The sequence below is a fragment of the Scyliorhinus torazame genome, chromosome 28 (genome assembly GCF_047496885.1).
Source record: "Scyliorhinus torazame isolate Kashiwa2021f chromosome 28, sScyTor2.1, whole genome shotgun sequence".
Taxonomy (NCBI): Eukaryota; Metazoa; Chordata; class Chondrichthyes; order Carcharhiniformes; family Scyliorhinidae; genus Scyliorhinus; species Scyliorhinus torazame.
Window position 1 is genome coordinate 20,189,533 of NC_092734.1, and position 16,896 is coordinate 20,206,428.

Genomic DNA, 16,896 nt, shown 5'->3' on the forward strand with positions numbered 1-16,896 from the left:
GGAGAAGAAGCATCCGCAAAGGCACCAAACACCTCGAGCGTCGTAGAGTGGAACATGCGGAGGCCAAGCGTAAATGGCGGAAAGAGAGTGCAGAATCCAGATCGCCCCACCCACCCATCTCACCAAACATCATCTGCCAAACCTGTGGCAGAGTCTGCAGATCCAGGGTCGGACTATCCAGCCACCGCAGAACCCACTTCCCCAGAGTGAAAGCAAGTCAACCTCGACCACGAGGGACTGTCCAAAAGAGAGAAGATGGAGGTCTATTGCCACACCTGATCAAAAGCGGCAGTCAAGGAATCGAGCTTTGTCATAAAAAATAAGGCTGAACAAATTTCAAAAAAATAAAGGGAAAAAGACTGAAAAAGAAAGAAAAATTCACTGTGTCGATGAAGAGAAGAACCCTGAGTGACAACAGAGTCTGTAGAACTGAACATATAATAAAAAGGGTGAGCAAACTACATTAAACACATAAAAAATAGAGCTGAACTTCCTTGTAAAGTAGGCAGCCATCTGGGTCAGCACATCCAGAGGGCAGCTGAAATCATAACATGAAGTGGCCAAGCTGGATTGAAGTTAACAAAGAAACGTTCTAAAAATGGCAGGTTAAGATAGCCCACTAGCCCCAAAGGTTTGGTTCTTAACCACTCACCAGGAGAAAGTTCCCTTCTGAAAGCTGTGATAAGTTGAAATGTTTATAACTCTACTCCATGCAGCCCTCTGAGCTGGAGATTTGCCCTGACGCTTTGCAGTGTCTATGCTGAGAGTTCCTCATCCAGGTACAGAAAATGTCCATTTTTATGGGGCAGGGTGAGACGGGAGCGGGGGGACAGAAAGGACGACGAATCCAGCAAAGTCAGGAATGGGAACTCCCTGCCGATCTTAATGCCCGAGCCCCATTCAGATAGATTGAGCACTACACAAGCCCAATTGGCTACTTAGTTGGGGGACAGGGAGGATTTGTTTGGACGGGGTTCCCTCAAATGGCAATGGGAGAGGGAGGCTGGTGATTTTGAAAAAATATTTACAATGCAGTAGGCTGTTCGTGGGGAAATCCCCAGGATTGTGGCGAGGTTGGGGGTGGGGGGGGGGGGGGGTGGGGGGAGAGACTCGTGCTGGGAAAGCCTATGGACTCACCGAGGGTCCTGGAGAGGAACTACAAGGAGTTCAATGACAAACACAGTTTGATAACTTAGCTGGGCCTCTTCTGGCCTGTCTGATCCTCCAGCCATGTTTCAGGAGACCTACCCCACCTCTGACCTTAAATGTGTTTCATCGTATCTTGAACTTTGAATCTTAGGTGGACCACACCTACATTTGGAAGGATTGTCACCCAGTACATGAATCGAATCAGCTGTATTACTATTATGGTGGTTAGTTTTGATGCTTCGATCTCGACTTTCAGGATTTTAACCTGAACCTCACCTGTCCATCAAAGTGGGGATGGCAGTGGGTTACAATCAAAGCGTTTGTGAATGTAGTAGCCTTATAATGGAAAGAGAAGGAAAAGGACAATACTTTGTATTTTTGCGAGATGAGTTTAAACCAGAGTTTTTATTTGTTTGGTAGCCACTGCCTCCCATTATCATCATAGAATTTACAGCGCAGAAGGAGGCCATTCGGCCCATCGAGACTGCACCGGCTCTTGGAAAGAGCACCCTACCCAAGGTCAACACCTCCACCCTATCCCCATAACCCAGTAACCCCACCCAACACTAAGGGCAATTTTGGACACTAAGGGCAATTTAGCATGGCCATTCCACCTAAGCTGCACATCTTTGGACTGTGGGAGGAAACCGGAGCACCCGGAGGAAACCCACGAACACACGGGGAGGATGTGCAGACTCCGCACAGACAGTGACCCAAGCCGGAATCGAACCTGGGACCCTGGAGCTGTGAAGCAATTGTGCTATCCACAATGCGACCATGCTGCCCATTATTTGCTCCACTTCCACTGAAAGATGCGATTTAGCAAAATCACTCCACTCTGAATGCCATTTGCTTTCAGTCACTGTTGCAAAGTGTATGAGTGAAGCCATAGATCTGTATTCTACAGGTCCTGCCTCAGATGGCAGGGGTATCGCTTTTGGTGACACCTCTCTTGCAACGTTAGTTACTCCATTTCTCAATCAATCATGGGAGTCAAAAACGAGTGCTGCAAGATTGGCATCACTGTGATTAACAGGATGTGTTTTGCTTGTGGAATGGGTGGATTTTACAATCCTGACTTCATTTTTCAAAAAGAGCAATGTTGAAATGTCTTTGAAATTAAACACAATAGAAAATTGATTTTCGCCGAACACAAACTTTTCGTAATAACACAAGGTTGGGAATTCTATATTTCTGGAGAGTTCAGAGTTAGCAGCATTCAACGTTGGTCTCCAATTTTAACACAACTAGGCTAGGGTGAACTGGGCTGAGGGACAGTTACCATGATGACCAGGATGGAGTGAAGGAGTAGTTCTACAGTGTTCCTGATGCGTTTTTACCCAACACTCATTTGTCAGGAAAGTCTCGAGAGAGAGCGAGCAGTCTGCCCTGAGCAGTCGATGGCCTACTTGAGATTTGAAGGGCGCCGCCTGATGATGTAAATGCCACTACAATCTAATTTTAACTGCAGAGGATTGAGATGCCGGTACATTAACAAATGTTGCCCTTCTGTCCCATCACTGTCAGCACACTGGAGGCCCCAACCCATCCACTTGCCCAATTCTTAACACTAATCTTATAGCAGAGATTGTTCCCTTCGATCCTCAGATGATCACAGATCTTCTATCTGATTTTCCACTCCCACCTGCTATCTATGATATCATTTTTACTGGTTGTGGCAGGAGCCATTGTTGCTGCACTATTCAAAAAAGGCCATGACTTAAAATGTCCTTGGTCTCACAAGGAACTCTCCGCAGGGTTTTCCCTCTGGTATTGCACCCCACACTCCCCATCCAGTAGGATCATAACCCCAGGTTAAAGCAGAAGTCTGGGACCCAGTTCTCCCTAAAGATTTCGAAGTGTGGTCTTCAGCGGGAAACAATTCCCGCCGGATGATTCGGCGCAATCCAGATCGTTATCCATCCACACTGAGCAATTCTTTTGGAGCCAGGGGTGATTCATGCCAAAAATGTGATGTGTTGGATCCAAAGGTCCAATCCCCAGAGATCGGGACACCCCTTTTAAAGGACACTTAGATCTCCGTAACCCTACAGTGGGTGGCACGGTGGTTAGCACTGCTGCATCATGATGCCGAGGTCCCAGGTTGGATCCTGGCCCTGGGTCACTGTCTGTGAGGAGTTTGCACATTCTCCCCGTGTCTGTGTGGATCTCACCCCCACAACCCAAAGATGTGCAGTGTCGGTGGATTGACCACACTAAATTTCCCCTTAATAAAAAGAAAAAAAAGACCATGGGATTCTCCTTTTCAAAAAAAAATAATACCCCTACACTAAACCTTCCCCTCCTCCTTGCTGGCAAAGATTCCCCCTCCCAATAACTGTCATCAGCCCTCCCACCCCCTAAGTGAGCGACATCCCGCTATGTGGTCTCCAAAGGCCCCCCTTCAAGCCATGTCCCTCCGCACCGCCCCTTGGCACCGCAAACCTTGCACTGGCAGGTTGGCACAGCCAGGGCTCAGAGTCAGGGCAGTGTCCAGCCATGTACCTGACCATCCGGGAGGCTACAAAAGCAACTGAGGCCCCATGCGTGGTCATTATGTCCATCCAGAGAGTTCAACAGTGTCTGCGAGAAAGTCCTCATTGAGGAACCCTTTCACTCTAGTATCTGAGTGGTGTGAGTTGCTTCTACGGTGGAAACGTACCTCCAGTGCAGGCATGCTGTTCAGACATCAGAGGTTGAAAAAGATCTAGGGCGGGAATCGGCAGGGAGGGCAACTCCGGCACGAAGGAATGGCGTGAACGGGCCGCCCGATGGTGTGGAATCCTCCGCACCTTCAGGGGCTAGGCCGGCGCCGGAGTGGTTTGCGCCGCGCCGGCCAGCGCGGAAGGGGCTTGGTGCCACGTCAACCGGCGCCGAAGGGCCTCCGCAGGCCGGTGCGAGTTGGCGCATGCACGGGAGCGCCAGCATGTGCTGGCGTCTTCCCAGCACATGCGCAGGGGGGATTCATCTCTGCGTCGGCCATCGCGGAGGTCCACAGCAGCCGACGCGGAGGAATAGAGTACTCCCACAGCACAGGCTCGCCCGCGGATCGGTGGGCCCCGACCGTGGGCCAGGCCACCGTAGGGTCACCTCTCGGGGACTGATACCTCCCGAGGACCCCGGAGGCCGCCCGCTCAGCCACGTCCCGCCGGTAAGTACCTGTTGTAATTTACGCCTGCGGGACCGGCCTAAAACGGGCGGCCCTCGGCCTATCGCGGGCCTGAGAATCGCCAGGCACAACATGGCCGGGAATCGTCTTGTCCCCCACTCGGGTCTTTTTAGTGTGTGTGTGTGTGTGTGTCAGCCTCCTTTAAAAAGTTAGTCAAAAGCACTGCTAAGTATTCTTTAACATGCATGTGCACGTGTTTACTCCATTACACACCAAACATCACACTTTAGTCCTGTGGACCTTTGACTTTCGTCTTGTTTTTAAACAGTCATTTAATGCTTGGTTGCTTCTGAGCATTTTCCCCAGTTCTTGCCCAAACAGCAATTAAACTCTTACTGACCTGTTTAGTTGGCAATAATTAGACCTAGTACTTTCACCTGACACATCTTTAATTTTGCAGCAGAATAATTAGTTTTTTTTAAACAAAAGAGCAAGAAGTAAGCAGTTTTTAAAGAATTGTTGTTTCCCCCACCCTTCCCAATTTTTTGGACACAGCAGTTTATCTGCACACCTCTTGTTTAGAATGAAATTCTGGGGGGTGGGGGTCTCATACACTCGTCCAATAGAAATTCCTACTGGGGAGTCTACGGGCAGAATTCAACCAAAAGATCTCTGAGTGACATTTTGGGCGGGTTTGGCGGGGTATTTCTCGCCGGCTGTTTGGGTGAGATTCGTACCGCTAGTCACCCAAACTTAGGGCGCAATCGAAGAACAGCCCACTCTGTGCCCGAAAAGCAGCGTGCCGCATTGCAGCATTGCCGAAAAAAGCCGGGGGACACTACTGCCAGGATATACCTGGCTCGCAAAGACTTGTCAGATCTAAGGCAATCTTGCGAGTGGGCGGAATCACCTTTTGGTAAATCTGCACATTAGACCAAGACAGCTAGTCTCACTTTAATGTGCAGATTCGCAAGGTACCCGAGGCGTTGGGATGTGCCCCTCCACAAGTGGGGACCAGACGGAGCAGCACTTTTGGGGGTCTCCCAGAGGTTCAGAGGCCCCCAGGTGCAAGGCCTCTGGGCAGGGTGGTACCCTGGTCCCGTTGGTTCCACCCAGGGACCCTGGCACTGCCAGCCTGGCACCCTGGCAGTGGCACTTGAGTGCTGGCCTGGCACTGCCAGGGTGCCCAGGTAGCATTGCCAGTAGGCAGGGGCACTGCCAGGGTACAAGTTTGGCACTGCCAATGTGCCAAGCTGGCATTTTCTGCAGGGCAGCAATTGGGCTGGGTGTGCCCTGTGTGGGTATTGGGGAGAGTACGGGGGAGCCCGGCGACCCCTCCTAATCGGGGGTCATGTCGGGGGCTCCAGTGATCTCTCACTACACTGAGGAACTCATAGCAGGGCTATGTGCGGTCTCGGCCGCGCGTTCCCCGCTGAGGCCCCCTAACTAACCCGAGTGATGTTTAACAGCATTGTGTTTCTCGACGCTGGAAGCGCTGGGAACACGTGGCTAAACGTGATCGCTATGGGACTTTGTTCCCATTTTATTAATTCACACCCTTAGTCATTTTTGGGGCCTAGGGGAGTTTTTCCCAGTCAAGCCCGTGCTTAGAAATGTTTTCATCACCAGGGAGCTGAACTCGCCGGCCAGACTGGCTTCTGAGGGATCGGACCACCATTTTGAAAGGCTGTCTCAATCTCTAAGTGAGCTTAAGGGTCTCCCATCCTTCATAATCCCCTCCTTTCATGGACATGCCCCCCCCCCCTCCCTCAGGCCCTGACCTTTGCAGTGCCGCCTGGCAGTGCCATGGTGCCAGGCTGGCAGTACCAAGATGCCTGGGTGCCAGAAGGAGAGTCAGGGGGCCATCCTGCCCTTCCCCAACCACCCAGGAGTCTCCAATGGCCTGGGGAACTCCCCCAATGGCGTTATGCCTGGTCCACATTTGTGTGGACCAGTACCAAACAGCGCCCGGTTGACACCTCTCGGTTGAACCTCGCAAGATGTCTCAAGCATTGTGAATCAGGTGAGAGGCCTCTCGCAAGATTTAACGGCCTTGTCGCGACACCAAGCCGGGCAACGTCAAATTGAGATGGAATTGGGCTGTGCAGCTTGCAGTTGGGAAAATCTCTCACTCCCACCCCCTCTCCAAACAAGTAGGGGCGAAACAGCTGAAGGCTGCTGCTGCCCATGGAACTGTGCCCTATAACCTTGCAGGTCTTTTTAAGAAAAAGCATAAATGGTTTTGGGAGTCCTTGCAACTTTGTGAGAAAGCCAGAGCATTCTGTAATGAGGATGTTGCACAGATTCTGTGGTATTAAACAAGGTCCATGGAGGCCCGTAAAAGGGACAGTGCCTCCTTCACTAAAACAATCATCTTTAATGAAGCTTGAATTTATTATATTGACATTAAGTAAATATTTCTAGGACTGATTGTTTACCTGACAGGATGGAATGGTTATAGATGCTGGCAGGCTGTCATCTTGAAGGAGCTGTGCACCTAATAAATTGTGCTTGCCAGCACACTTGAGTGTTTTAAACAAGACCACCTGGGACTTTACCCTCATCATCCATTTATTTAAAAAATAATCAAAATGTTTAATTGATACATACTTAAGTCTGATTTCTGTCAGCTCATGTCGTAAAGCTGCAGGAAGTGATAGCAGGAGAGGACTGTGAGAGCATACATGTGGTAATGTGCAGCGACATTCTCAGCATAAAGGCTGTTCCCAGCTGAATCAGTGATGAGGAAAAAAGGCACTCGAGTTTGTACAGGCTTTAAACCTGTCCAGAGTCTTCTACTTTTGTATCTTTCTCAGACTCATATTGGTTGTGAAGTTAACGCTGAGAGAGGGAGACTTTGCATCGCCAGTAACAGCAATTATAGAGGGAATTAATCATTACAATTTCTGTCTAGAAGAAAACTGACCTGAATTTGTGTGTGGAAAAAAAGATATATAGTGAAAGGACCTAATGGGACATACAACTAAAACAGAGTAATTGGAGTCTGCTGTCTTTTCACTTCCCGGATAAAATATGTGAAGTGACAGCATGTTAGTTTTAACTGCACAAAGTCCTTGGAAAGCGTAATTTGAATTTCTTTGGTGATGACTTTAATAGTGTTCGCTTAAAGAGTTTGTTTTATCTCCACAGACATACTTCAATGACAATATCCTGACTCTGATACGGACATTAGTAACAGGGGGAGCCACGCCAGAGCTGGAATCAATGCTAGCTGAGGAAAACGCCTTGAGAGGTGGATACAGCACTCCGCAAACACTATCAAACAGAGACAGGTGTCGAGTCGCACAGTTGGCTCTGTACGATGGCCCCTTTGCAGATCTTGGGGTAAGGCGAATCTGTTGTTTTGCTCACTACACCACTCTCTCCCTGACTGTTCTGAATGGAAAGTACTTACACCCGACACAGCCATTTCTTTACGTTTAAGGGTAAACTGGATAATTATATGAGGGAGAAAAGAATAGAGGATAAGGTGAGATAAATAGATTGGTGTGGAACAGATGCACAAGCATATGCCCGTTGGTCCAAATAGCCTGTTTCTGTCCTGTAAATTCAATGTAATTAAACACTATAAAAAATAATTTGGCGTATATTATGAATGGATTTGTAATATGAGATGATTTGCTGCACTGACTAATCAGTGCTTAAACATGTGTCATGAGGCTTGGTAATGAAGCTCTTTTCCGGAAATATCTGGGTAAGGACCAACACTGCCAAGGCCAGGAAGTTCTCCTAGTAAGAATGGGAAAATGAGGAAACTGATCTCACTGAGCTACATCTACGGGGACTTCACAAAGCCATCATGGGCTGAGAGAGAGGTCTAAGAGCATGTGGCTCGTCACCCTGTGGGCCAGAGAATGGGGTTGCACATGGCCTCAAGAGAATTAGAATGGGAGTATTTGAGATAAGATTGAAAAATGCATCCAGACCTCCTGTGGCTCAGTTGTCCAGGCACTGGGGTTTGTCTCGGCAGTTAAGCCTGTGCTTGGACTCTGACAGTCCAAGTTTGATCCCTAACATATGATGAATTAAGGGGATACCAAGCATCGCAAAGGGCACCGCAGTCACTGGGAGCTCCCGGTTTAAAGATGGGCAAAACAATCATTCAGGGTTCCTAAATCTGATACCTGGTTCACACGTTGAAAGCATAGATATGTTGGACATTGATGAGGACAGGAAGAGAGTTGCCGGCAATGTCCTCCTGGTGAATAGCCTGTTCAATGACCGGGTAGTCCACAGTTGAAGAATGGATGTGTGGGTAGCTGATAGCCTTGCAATCATATCCAACAAGACTGGGAGAGAAGCGGGAAAGATTGCAAAGAGCACATATATTTTTTTTAAATTTAGAGTACCCAATTCATTTACTTCAATTAAGGGGCAATTTAGTGTGGCCAATCCATCTATCCTGCACATCTTTGGGTTGTGGAGGCGAAACCCACGCAAACACGGGGTGAATGTGCAAACTCCACATGGACAGTGACCCAGAGCTGGGATCGAACGTGGGACCTCGGCGCTGTGAGGCCACAGTGCTAACCCACTGCGCCACCGTGCTGCCCAGCACATTTTGAGGTTTCCACAATGGGGAATGTGAAAGCGCTGATGATGATTGTCGCGGCAAAATATTGAATAGAAACGCCTTGTAAACAGGAAATGCTTGTTTTCAATTAATTTTTTAAAATATTTTTATTCAGGAGTTTTTCTATCTTACAATAGACACAAATTCATTCAACCTTACACAATTTTCAACCAACGTCCCATCTTCCCACCCTGTGTGCCCTGTTTTATTTTTTGCACCCCCACCCCCTGTATTTGCTGACAATTACTAATTCTTGAAGGAGATAAACAGCCTCTACCTCAAATAAAACCCCTTCTTAATGGCGTACTTAATTTGTTCTAGATGCAGGAACTCCGACAGATCTCCCACCCATGCCGAATCCCTTGGCAGCTCCGGATCCCGCTACCTTAGCAAAATCCTCCTTCAGACTATCAAGGGAGGCAAAGGCCAATACGTCAGCCTTTTTTCCTTCCTGCATTCCCGGCTCATCCAATACTCCAAATAACACCATCCACGGGCCTGGAGCCCCCTTACCCCTAAAATCTCTGACAATATCTCGAAAAACGACACCCAGAACTTCCCCAATTTTGGACAGGCCCAGAACATGTGTGTGTCGTTCGCCGGCCCCCTTGAACACCGCTCACATCTATCCTTCACCTCCAGAAAAAACCCACGCATGCGTGTTTTGGTCATATACACTCTGTGCACTACTTTAAATTTCAGGCTCAGTCTCGCACACATGGAGGTCAAATGTATCCTATATGCATTCAAATGCACCACCCAATTTTTTCTCCCACTTCCTCTTTATCTCCTCCAGCGAGGTCCTCTCCCTCTCCATCAATTGCTTATAGATATCTGAAGTCTTCTCCCCTATCTCATCCTCAGATGCTACACTTGTCCATGAATGAGGAGGGTGGCAACAGCCAGCTCCTTTCGCACAAAGTTCCTGACCTGTAAATACCTGACCCCCCCCCCCCCCCCCAGAGCCTTTCCCCCTGAAACCTTTCCATCGGATACTCCAACCCTGAAAATCTACCCCCTCCCGTTCCCAGACTCTGTAAGTCAAGTCCAACCCTGCCAGGATAAATCCGTGGTTCCCACATCTCGGCACCCTCAACAACATCACCTCCAGCTTATAATGTTGCCGAAACTGGTTCCAGACTCTGAGCAAGGCTACCACTACCGGACTTGTAGAGTACCTGGCCAGTGAGAATGGAAGAGGAGCCATCATCTCAAACAAGACCCTGGAAGCTTCCTCCATTTGCCCCCAAACCGAAGCCCCATGACTCATTTCCGAACCTTCTCGATATTCGCCACCCAGTAGTAATTCAACGGCAAGCGCCGACCGGCTATCAGTCTGCAAAAACGCTCTCCAAACCCACAATGTCTTTCCTGTCCAAACAAAGAGCGAAATCAGCTTATTAATCGTCCCAAAAAAGGATTTAGGTAAGTAGATTGAGAGACTCTGAAAAATGAATAAGAAATTGGGAGGACCATCATTTACATTGTTTGAACCCGCCCAGCCAGCGATAGCAGCAGTGCATCCCACCTCTTCAAATCTCCCTTCACCCCTCCTACCAGACTGGCCAAATTCAACTTGGGCAACAATGCCCAGTCGTGGGCAACTTGTATTCCCAAATACCTGAAGCTCGATCTGGCCAGCTGAAACGTCAATGTCTCTAGACCTCCTCCCTGCCCCCGAGGGCTCACCTTTCCCACATTAATTCTATACCCCAGAAAGGAGCCAAACTTACTTAACACCTCCACAATCCTTCCCACACTGGAAGAGGGTCTGTTACTTACAACTGCAAGTCGTCCGTGTACAAAGACACTCGGTGTTCCATACCTCCCCTCTCTATACCTTTCCACTCCACCAATGACGTCAGTGCGATAGCCAGCGGTTCAATTGCCAACGCAAAAAGTAATGCAGCAAGTGGAAGCACCTGCCTTGTTCCCCTATACAATCAAAAGTACCCGGAGCTTAATGCGTTAATATAAACGCTCAGTTGGGGGCCTTAGACAGCAGTCTGATCCAAGAAATTAACCTGGATCCTAAACCTGAACTGTCCCAGTGAGATACTCCCATTCTACCAGGTCGAACGGTTCCTCCATATCGATGGAGATTATTACCTCCAGTTCCGAACCGACAGGGGCGACATCATTACATTCAGTAATCTCCTTCTATTGGCTGACAATTGTCGGCCCTTCACAAACCCCATCTGATCCTCAGCTACTACCTCTGGCCGACATTCCTTCAAGCAAGTTGGCAGTACTTTGGCCAATAACTTTGCATCGGCATTCAATAGAAATATGGGCCAATAAGACCCACACTCCTTTGGAAGCCTGTAATCTGGTCGGCAACTCTCCCTGGGATAAGGAATCATTAAACATCTCCATTAGATGAGGCCCCAGCTCCGTCGCAAATTTTTAATAAAATTCTATTAGGAATCCATCCGGGCCTGGAGCCTTCCCAGACTGCATAGAGCAAATGCACCTCATAATTTCCACCAGCCCAACACCTGTGTCTCCAGCCCCGGAACTTTCTTCTCCATCACCAGGAAGTCTAAACCATCCATAAGACCATAAGACATAGGAGCAGGATTAGGCCATTCGGCCCATCATGTCTGCTCCGCCATTCAATCGTGGCTAGATGTTTCTCATTCCCATTCTCCTGCCTTCTCCTCATAGCCCCTGATTCCCTTATTAATCAAGTATCTATCTAACTCTGTCTTGAAGACACTCAGTGACTTGGCCTCCACAGCCTTCTGCGGCAAAGCGTTTCACAGATTCACCACCCTCTGGCTGAAGAAATTCCTCCTCATCTCTGTTTTAAAGGATCGTCCCTTTAGTCTGAGATTGTGTCCTCTGCTTCTAGTTTTTCCTTCAGGTGGAAATATCCTCTCCACGTCCACTCTATCCAGGCCTCGCAGCATCCTGTAAGTTTCAATAAGATTCCCCCTCATCCTTCTAAACTCCAACAAGTACAGACCCAGAGTCCTCAACCGTTCCTCATACGACAAGCTCTTCATTCCAGGGATCATTCTTGTGAACTTCCTCTGGACCCTTTCCAAGGCCAGCACATCCTTCCTTGGATACGGGGCCCAAAACTGCTCACGATAGTCCAAATGGGGTCTGACCAGAGCCTTATACAGCCTCAGAAGTACATCCTAGAATTGTTTCATGTCCGAGTCCTCCTCTGGCGACTGGGGTACAATCTCCCCTCTAAGTGAAATGTAATAATCCCCTTTATTATACCCCACCCCCGCCCCGCCCCACAACAGAACAAAAATAACACAACAGAACACGCAGCAGTATTGGTACGAATTACAAACATCCCTCCTTCATACACAAGAATCCCACATAGTCCTCTTCACAACAACATCTTCTCCCCTGATGAAGGCCTCTGCCTACTCTGACGTGTCGAAGTGGTCGTTTGAGTCCACTGTGACCCACCGTCGCGCCGGGTGCACTGCACGACCTTCTTATACAACACCAAATATCACACCCTTATACAACACCAAATATCACACCCTTCTTATACAACGCCAAATATCACACCCTTCTTATACAACACCAAATAGCACGCCTTCTTATTCAACACCAAATATCACACCTTATACAACACCAAATATCTCACCCTTCTTTTTTTAAAAAGATATTTTATTCAAATTTTTCGGCCAAACAAAACAGTACAAAGGTTTTTCCCTTTTTACAGCAACAAAACAATATAAATAACAGCGACCGTTTTTTAACAAATAAGTAAATATTATATATACTAAATGGCAACTGCCATAATAAAAATAATAACTCTCCCAAATAATAAAATCAAACAATCCAATATACATAACCAAGTACAAATATCTATACATAAACACCCCTCCCCCCGGGTTGCTGCTGTTACCTTCCCATTTCCTTTATCGTTCTGCGAGGTAGTCAATGAACGGTTGCCACCGCCTGGTGAACCCTTGCGCCGGACCCCTTAGTGCAAACTTTATCCGTTCTAGTTTTATAAACCCTGCCATGTCGTTTATCCAGGTCTCCACGCCCGGGGGTTTGGCTCCCTTCCACATAAGCAATATCCTTCGCCGGGCTACTAGGGACGCAAAGGCCAAAACATCAGCCTCTCTCGCCTCCTGCACTCCCGGCTCTTCTGCAACCCCAAATATAGCCAACCCCCAGCTTGGCTCGACCCGGACCCCCACCACCTTTGAAAGCACATTCGCCACCCCCACCCAGAACCGCTGCAGTGCCGGGCATGACCAAAACATGTGGGTGTGGTTTGCCAGGCTTCTCGAGCATCTCCCACACCTATCCTCTACCCCGAAAAATTTACTGAGCCTTGCTCTGGTCATATGCGCCCTGTGCAAAACCTTGAATTGTATCAGGCTAAGCCTGGCGCACGAGGACAAAGAGTTCACCCTACGTAGGGCATCTGCCCACAGCCCCTCTTCAATCTCTTCCCCCAGCTCTTCTTCCCATTTTCCCTTCAGCTCATCCACCATGATCTCCCCCTCGTCTCTCATTTCCCTGTATATATCTGACACCCCATCCCCCACCCATGTCCCTGAGATCACTCTAGCCTGAATCTCCTGCGTCGGGAGCTGCGGGAATTCCCTCACCTGTTGCCTCGCAAAAGCCCTCAGTTGCATGTACCGAAATGCATTCCCTTGGGGCAACCCATATTTTTCCGTCAGTGCTCCCAGACTCGCAAACGTCCCGTCTAAGAACAGATCCCTCAATTGCACAATCCCAGCTCTCTGCCATGCTCTAAATCCCCCATCTATTCTCCCCGGGACAAACCTATGATTATTTCTTATCGGGGACCACACCGAGGCTCCCGTCATTCCCCTATGCCGTCTCCACTGCACCCAAATTTTCAGTGTTGCCACCACCACTGGACTTGTGGTGTATTTCTTCGTGGTGAACGGCAACGGCGTCGTCGCCAGTGCTTGTAGGCTGGTTCCTTTGCAGGACGCCATCTCCAATCTCTTCCACGCCGCTTCCTCCCCTTCTCCCATCCACTTACACACCATTGAGACATTGGCGGCCCAATAGTACTCACTTAAGTTCGGAAGTGCCAGTCCCCCCCTATCCCTGCTACGCTGCAAAAACCCCCTCCTCACTCTCGGGGTCTTCCCAGCCCACACACAACTCATTTTTCTCGATTTTCTTGAAAAAAGCCTTCGTGACCATCACCGGGAGGCACTGAAACACAAAAAGGAATCTCGGGAGGACTACCATTTTGACCGCCTGCACCCTGCCCACCAGTGACAGGGGCACCTTGTCCCATCTCTTAAAATCCTCCTCCATCTGTTCCACCAATCGTGTTAGATTCAGCCTATGTAAGGTTCCCCAACTCCTGGCTATCTGAATCCCTAAGTACCGGAAATCTCTTGTTACCTTCCTCAGCGGTAAATCATCTATTCCCCTGCTCTGCTCCCCCGAATGCACCACAAACAACTCACTCTTCCCCATATTCAATTTGTACCCTGAGAATTCCCCAAACTCCCTGAGTGTCCGCATTATCTCTGGCATCCCCTCCACCGGGTCCGCAACATACAGCAATAAATCATCTGCATACAATGATACCCGGTGTTCTTCTCCTCCCCTGAGTACTCCTCTCCACTTCCTGGAGCCCCTCAGTGCTATGACCAGGGGCTCAATTGCCAATGCAAACAGTAACGGAGACAGGGGACACCCCTGCCTCGTCCCTCTATAAAGACGGAAGTAGTCAGACCTCTGCCTGTTCGTGACCACACTTGCCACCAGGGCCCTATATAGCAGCTGTACCCATCCAATAAACCCTTCTCCAAAACCAAATCTCCTCAACACTTCCCACAGATAGTCCCACTCCACTCTGTCGAATGCTTTCTCGGCGTCCATCGCCACCACTATCTCCGCCTCCTTCTCTGGTGGGGGCATCATTATCACCCCTAGCAGCCTCCGTATGTTCGTGTTCAGCTGTCTCCCCTTAACGAACCCAGTTTGATCCTCGTGAACCACCCCCGGGACACAATCCTCTATCCTCATCGCCATTACCTTGGCCAGGAGCTTAGCATCTACGTTCAGAAGGGAAATGGGCCTGTAGGACCCACACTGCAGCGGGTCTTTTGCCTTCTTCAAAAGTAGCGATATCGTCGCCTCTGACATAGTCGGGGGCAACTTCCCCCTTTCCCTGGTCTCATTAAAGGTTCTCATCAAAAGCGGGGCCAGTAGGTCCATATATTTCCCATAAAATTCCACCGGGAACCCATCCGGTCCCGGAGCCTTCCCCGCCTGCATGCTCCCAATCCCCTTTACCACCTCCTCCATCTCAATCTGTGCTCCCAGTCCCGCCCTCTCCTGCTCCTCCACCTTCGGGAATTCCAGCTGATCCAGGAAACACATCATTCCCTCCTTCCCTTCCGGGGGCTGAGCCTTATATAACCTCTCATAGAATGCCTTGAACATCCCGTTCACACTCTCCGCTCCCCGTTCCATCTCTCCCTCCTCATCTCTCACCCCACCTATCTCCCTCGCCGCTCCCCTCTTCCTTAATTGTGGGCCAGTAGCCGACTCGCCTTCTCTCCATACTCATCCTGTACACCCTGTGCCTTCCTCCACTGTGCCTCTGCCTTACCTGTGGTCAGCAGGTCAAATTCCACATGTAACCTTTGTCTTTCCCTGTACAGTCCCTCCTCCGGTGCCTCTGCATATTGCCTGTCCACCCTCAGAAGTTCTCTCAACAATCGCTCCCTTTCTTTACCCTCTTGCTTCCCTTTATGTGCCCTTATGGAAATCAGTTCCCTTCTGAACTCCGCCTTCAGTGCTTCCCAGACCACTCCCACCTGAACCTCTCCGTTGTCATTAAGCTCCAAGTACCTTTCGATACACCCCCTCACCCTTAGACATACCCCCTCATCCGCCAATAAGCCCATATCCATTCTCCAGAGTGGGTGCTGTTCTTTTTCCTCTCCTACCTCCAGGTCTACCCAATGTGGAGCGTGGTCCGAAATGGCTATGGCCGTATACTCCATCCCTGTCACCTTCGGAATCAGTGCCCTTCCCAAGACAAAAAAGTCTATCCGTGAATATACCTTGTGAACATGGGAGAAAAATGAGAACTCCTTACTCCTAGGCCTAATAAATCTCCAGAGATCTACTCCTCCCATCTGCTCCATGAAGTCCTTGAGCACCCTGGCTGCTGCCGGCCTCCTCCCGGTCCTGGACCTCGATCGGTCCAGCCCTGGATCAAGCACCGTATTGAAGTCTCCCCCCATTACCAACTTTCCCGCCTCCAGGTCCGGGATACGCCCCAACATACGCCTCATAAAGTTTGCATCATCCCAGTTCGGGGCATATACGTTCACCAGAACCACCGCCCCCCCTTGCAATCTGCCACTCACCATCACATACCTACCCCCACTATCCGCCACTATGGTCTTTGCCTCAAACAGTACCCGTTTCCCCACTAAGATAGCCACCCCCCTATTCTTTGGATCTAAACCCGAATGAAACACCTGTCCCACCCATCCTCTACGTAGTCTGACCTGATCTGTCAATTTCAGGTGCGTCTCCTGCAACATAACCACATCTGCCTTTAATTTCTTTAGGTGTGCGAGTACCCGTGCCCTTTTAATCGGCCCATTCAGCCCTCTCGCGTTCCACGTGATCAGCCGGGTTGGGGGGCTCTTTACCCCCCCCCCCACTTGTCGACTAGCCATCCCCTTTTTTAACCCAGCTCCTCACCCGGTTCCCACGTACCTGTATATCCCACCGACGGTGCCCCCCCGTCTCGACCATCCCGTCCCATAACAGCTCCCCCTTCTCCTTAGCAGCAGCAATCCAGTTAGCTCCCCCCCCCCCTCCGCTAGATCCCCCTCTAGCGTAGTTGCACCCCCCATGTTGCTCCCAGAAGTCAGCGAACTCTGGCTGACCTCGGCTTCCCCCTTTGCCCTCGGCCCCTCACTGTGCGAGGCCCCCTCCTTCCTGCGTCCCTGTTCCCGCCACAATTACCATAGCGCGGGAGCAAAGCCCGCGTTTCCCACTCGGCCCCGCCCCTAATGGCGCATTTCCCTTCTCCTTC

General features: G+C 49.7%; 1 protein-coding gene across 11 annotated transcripts in view; it reads left to right on the plus strand.

The window, feature by feature from the left end:
- kcnma1a (potassium large conductance calcium-activated channel, subfamily M, alpha member 1a) overlaps positions 1-16,896 on the plus strand; it is a 1,078,085-nt gene that overhangs the window by 993,362 nt on the left and 67,827 nt on the right. For all 11 annotated transcript variants that reach the window (XM_072491599.1, XM_072491594.1, XM_072491595.1 and 8 more), the window contains one exon: positions 7,409-7,603. In XM_072491599.1, the coding sequence (XP_072347700.1) occupies positions 7,409-7,603 (195 nt within the window). The remainder of the gene's footprint in view (positions 1-7,408; positions 7,604-16,896) is intronic.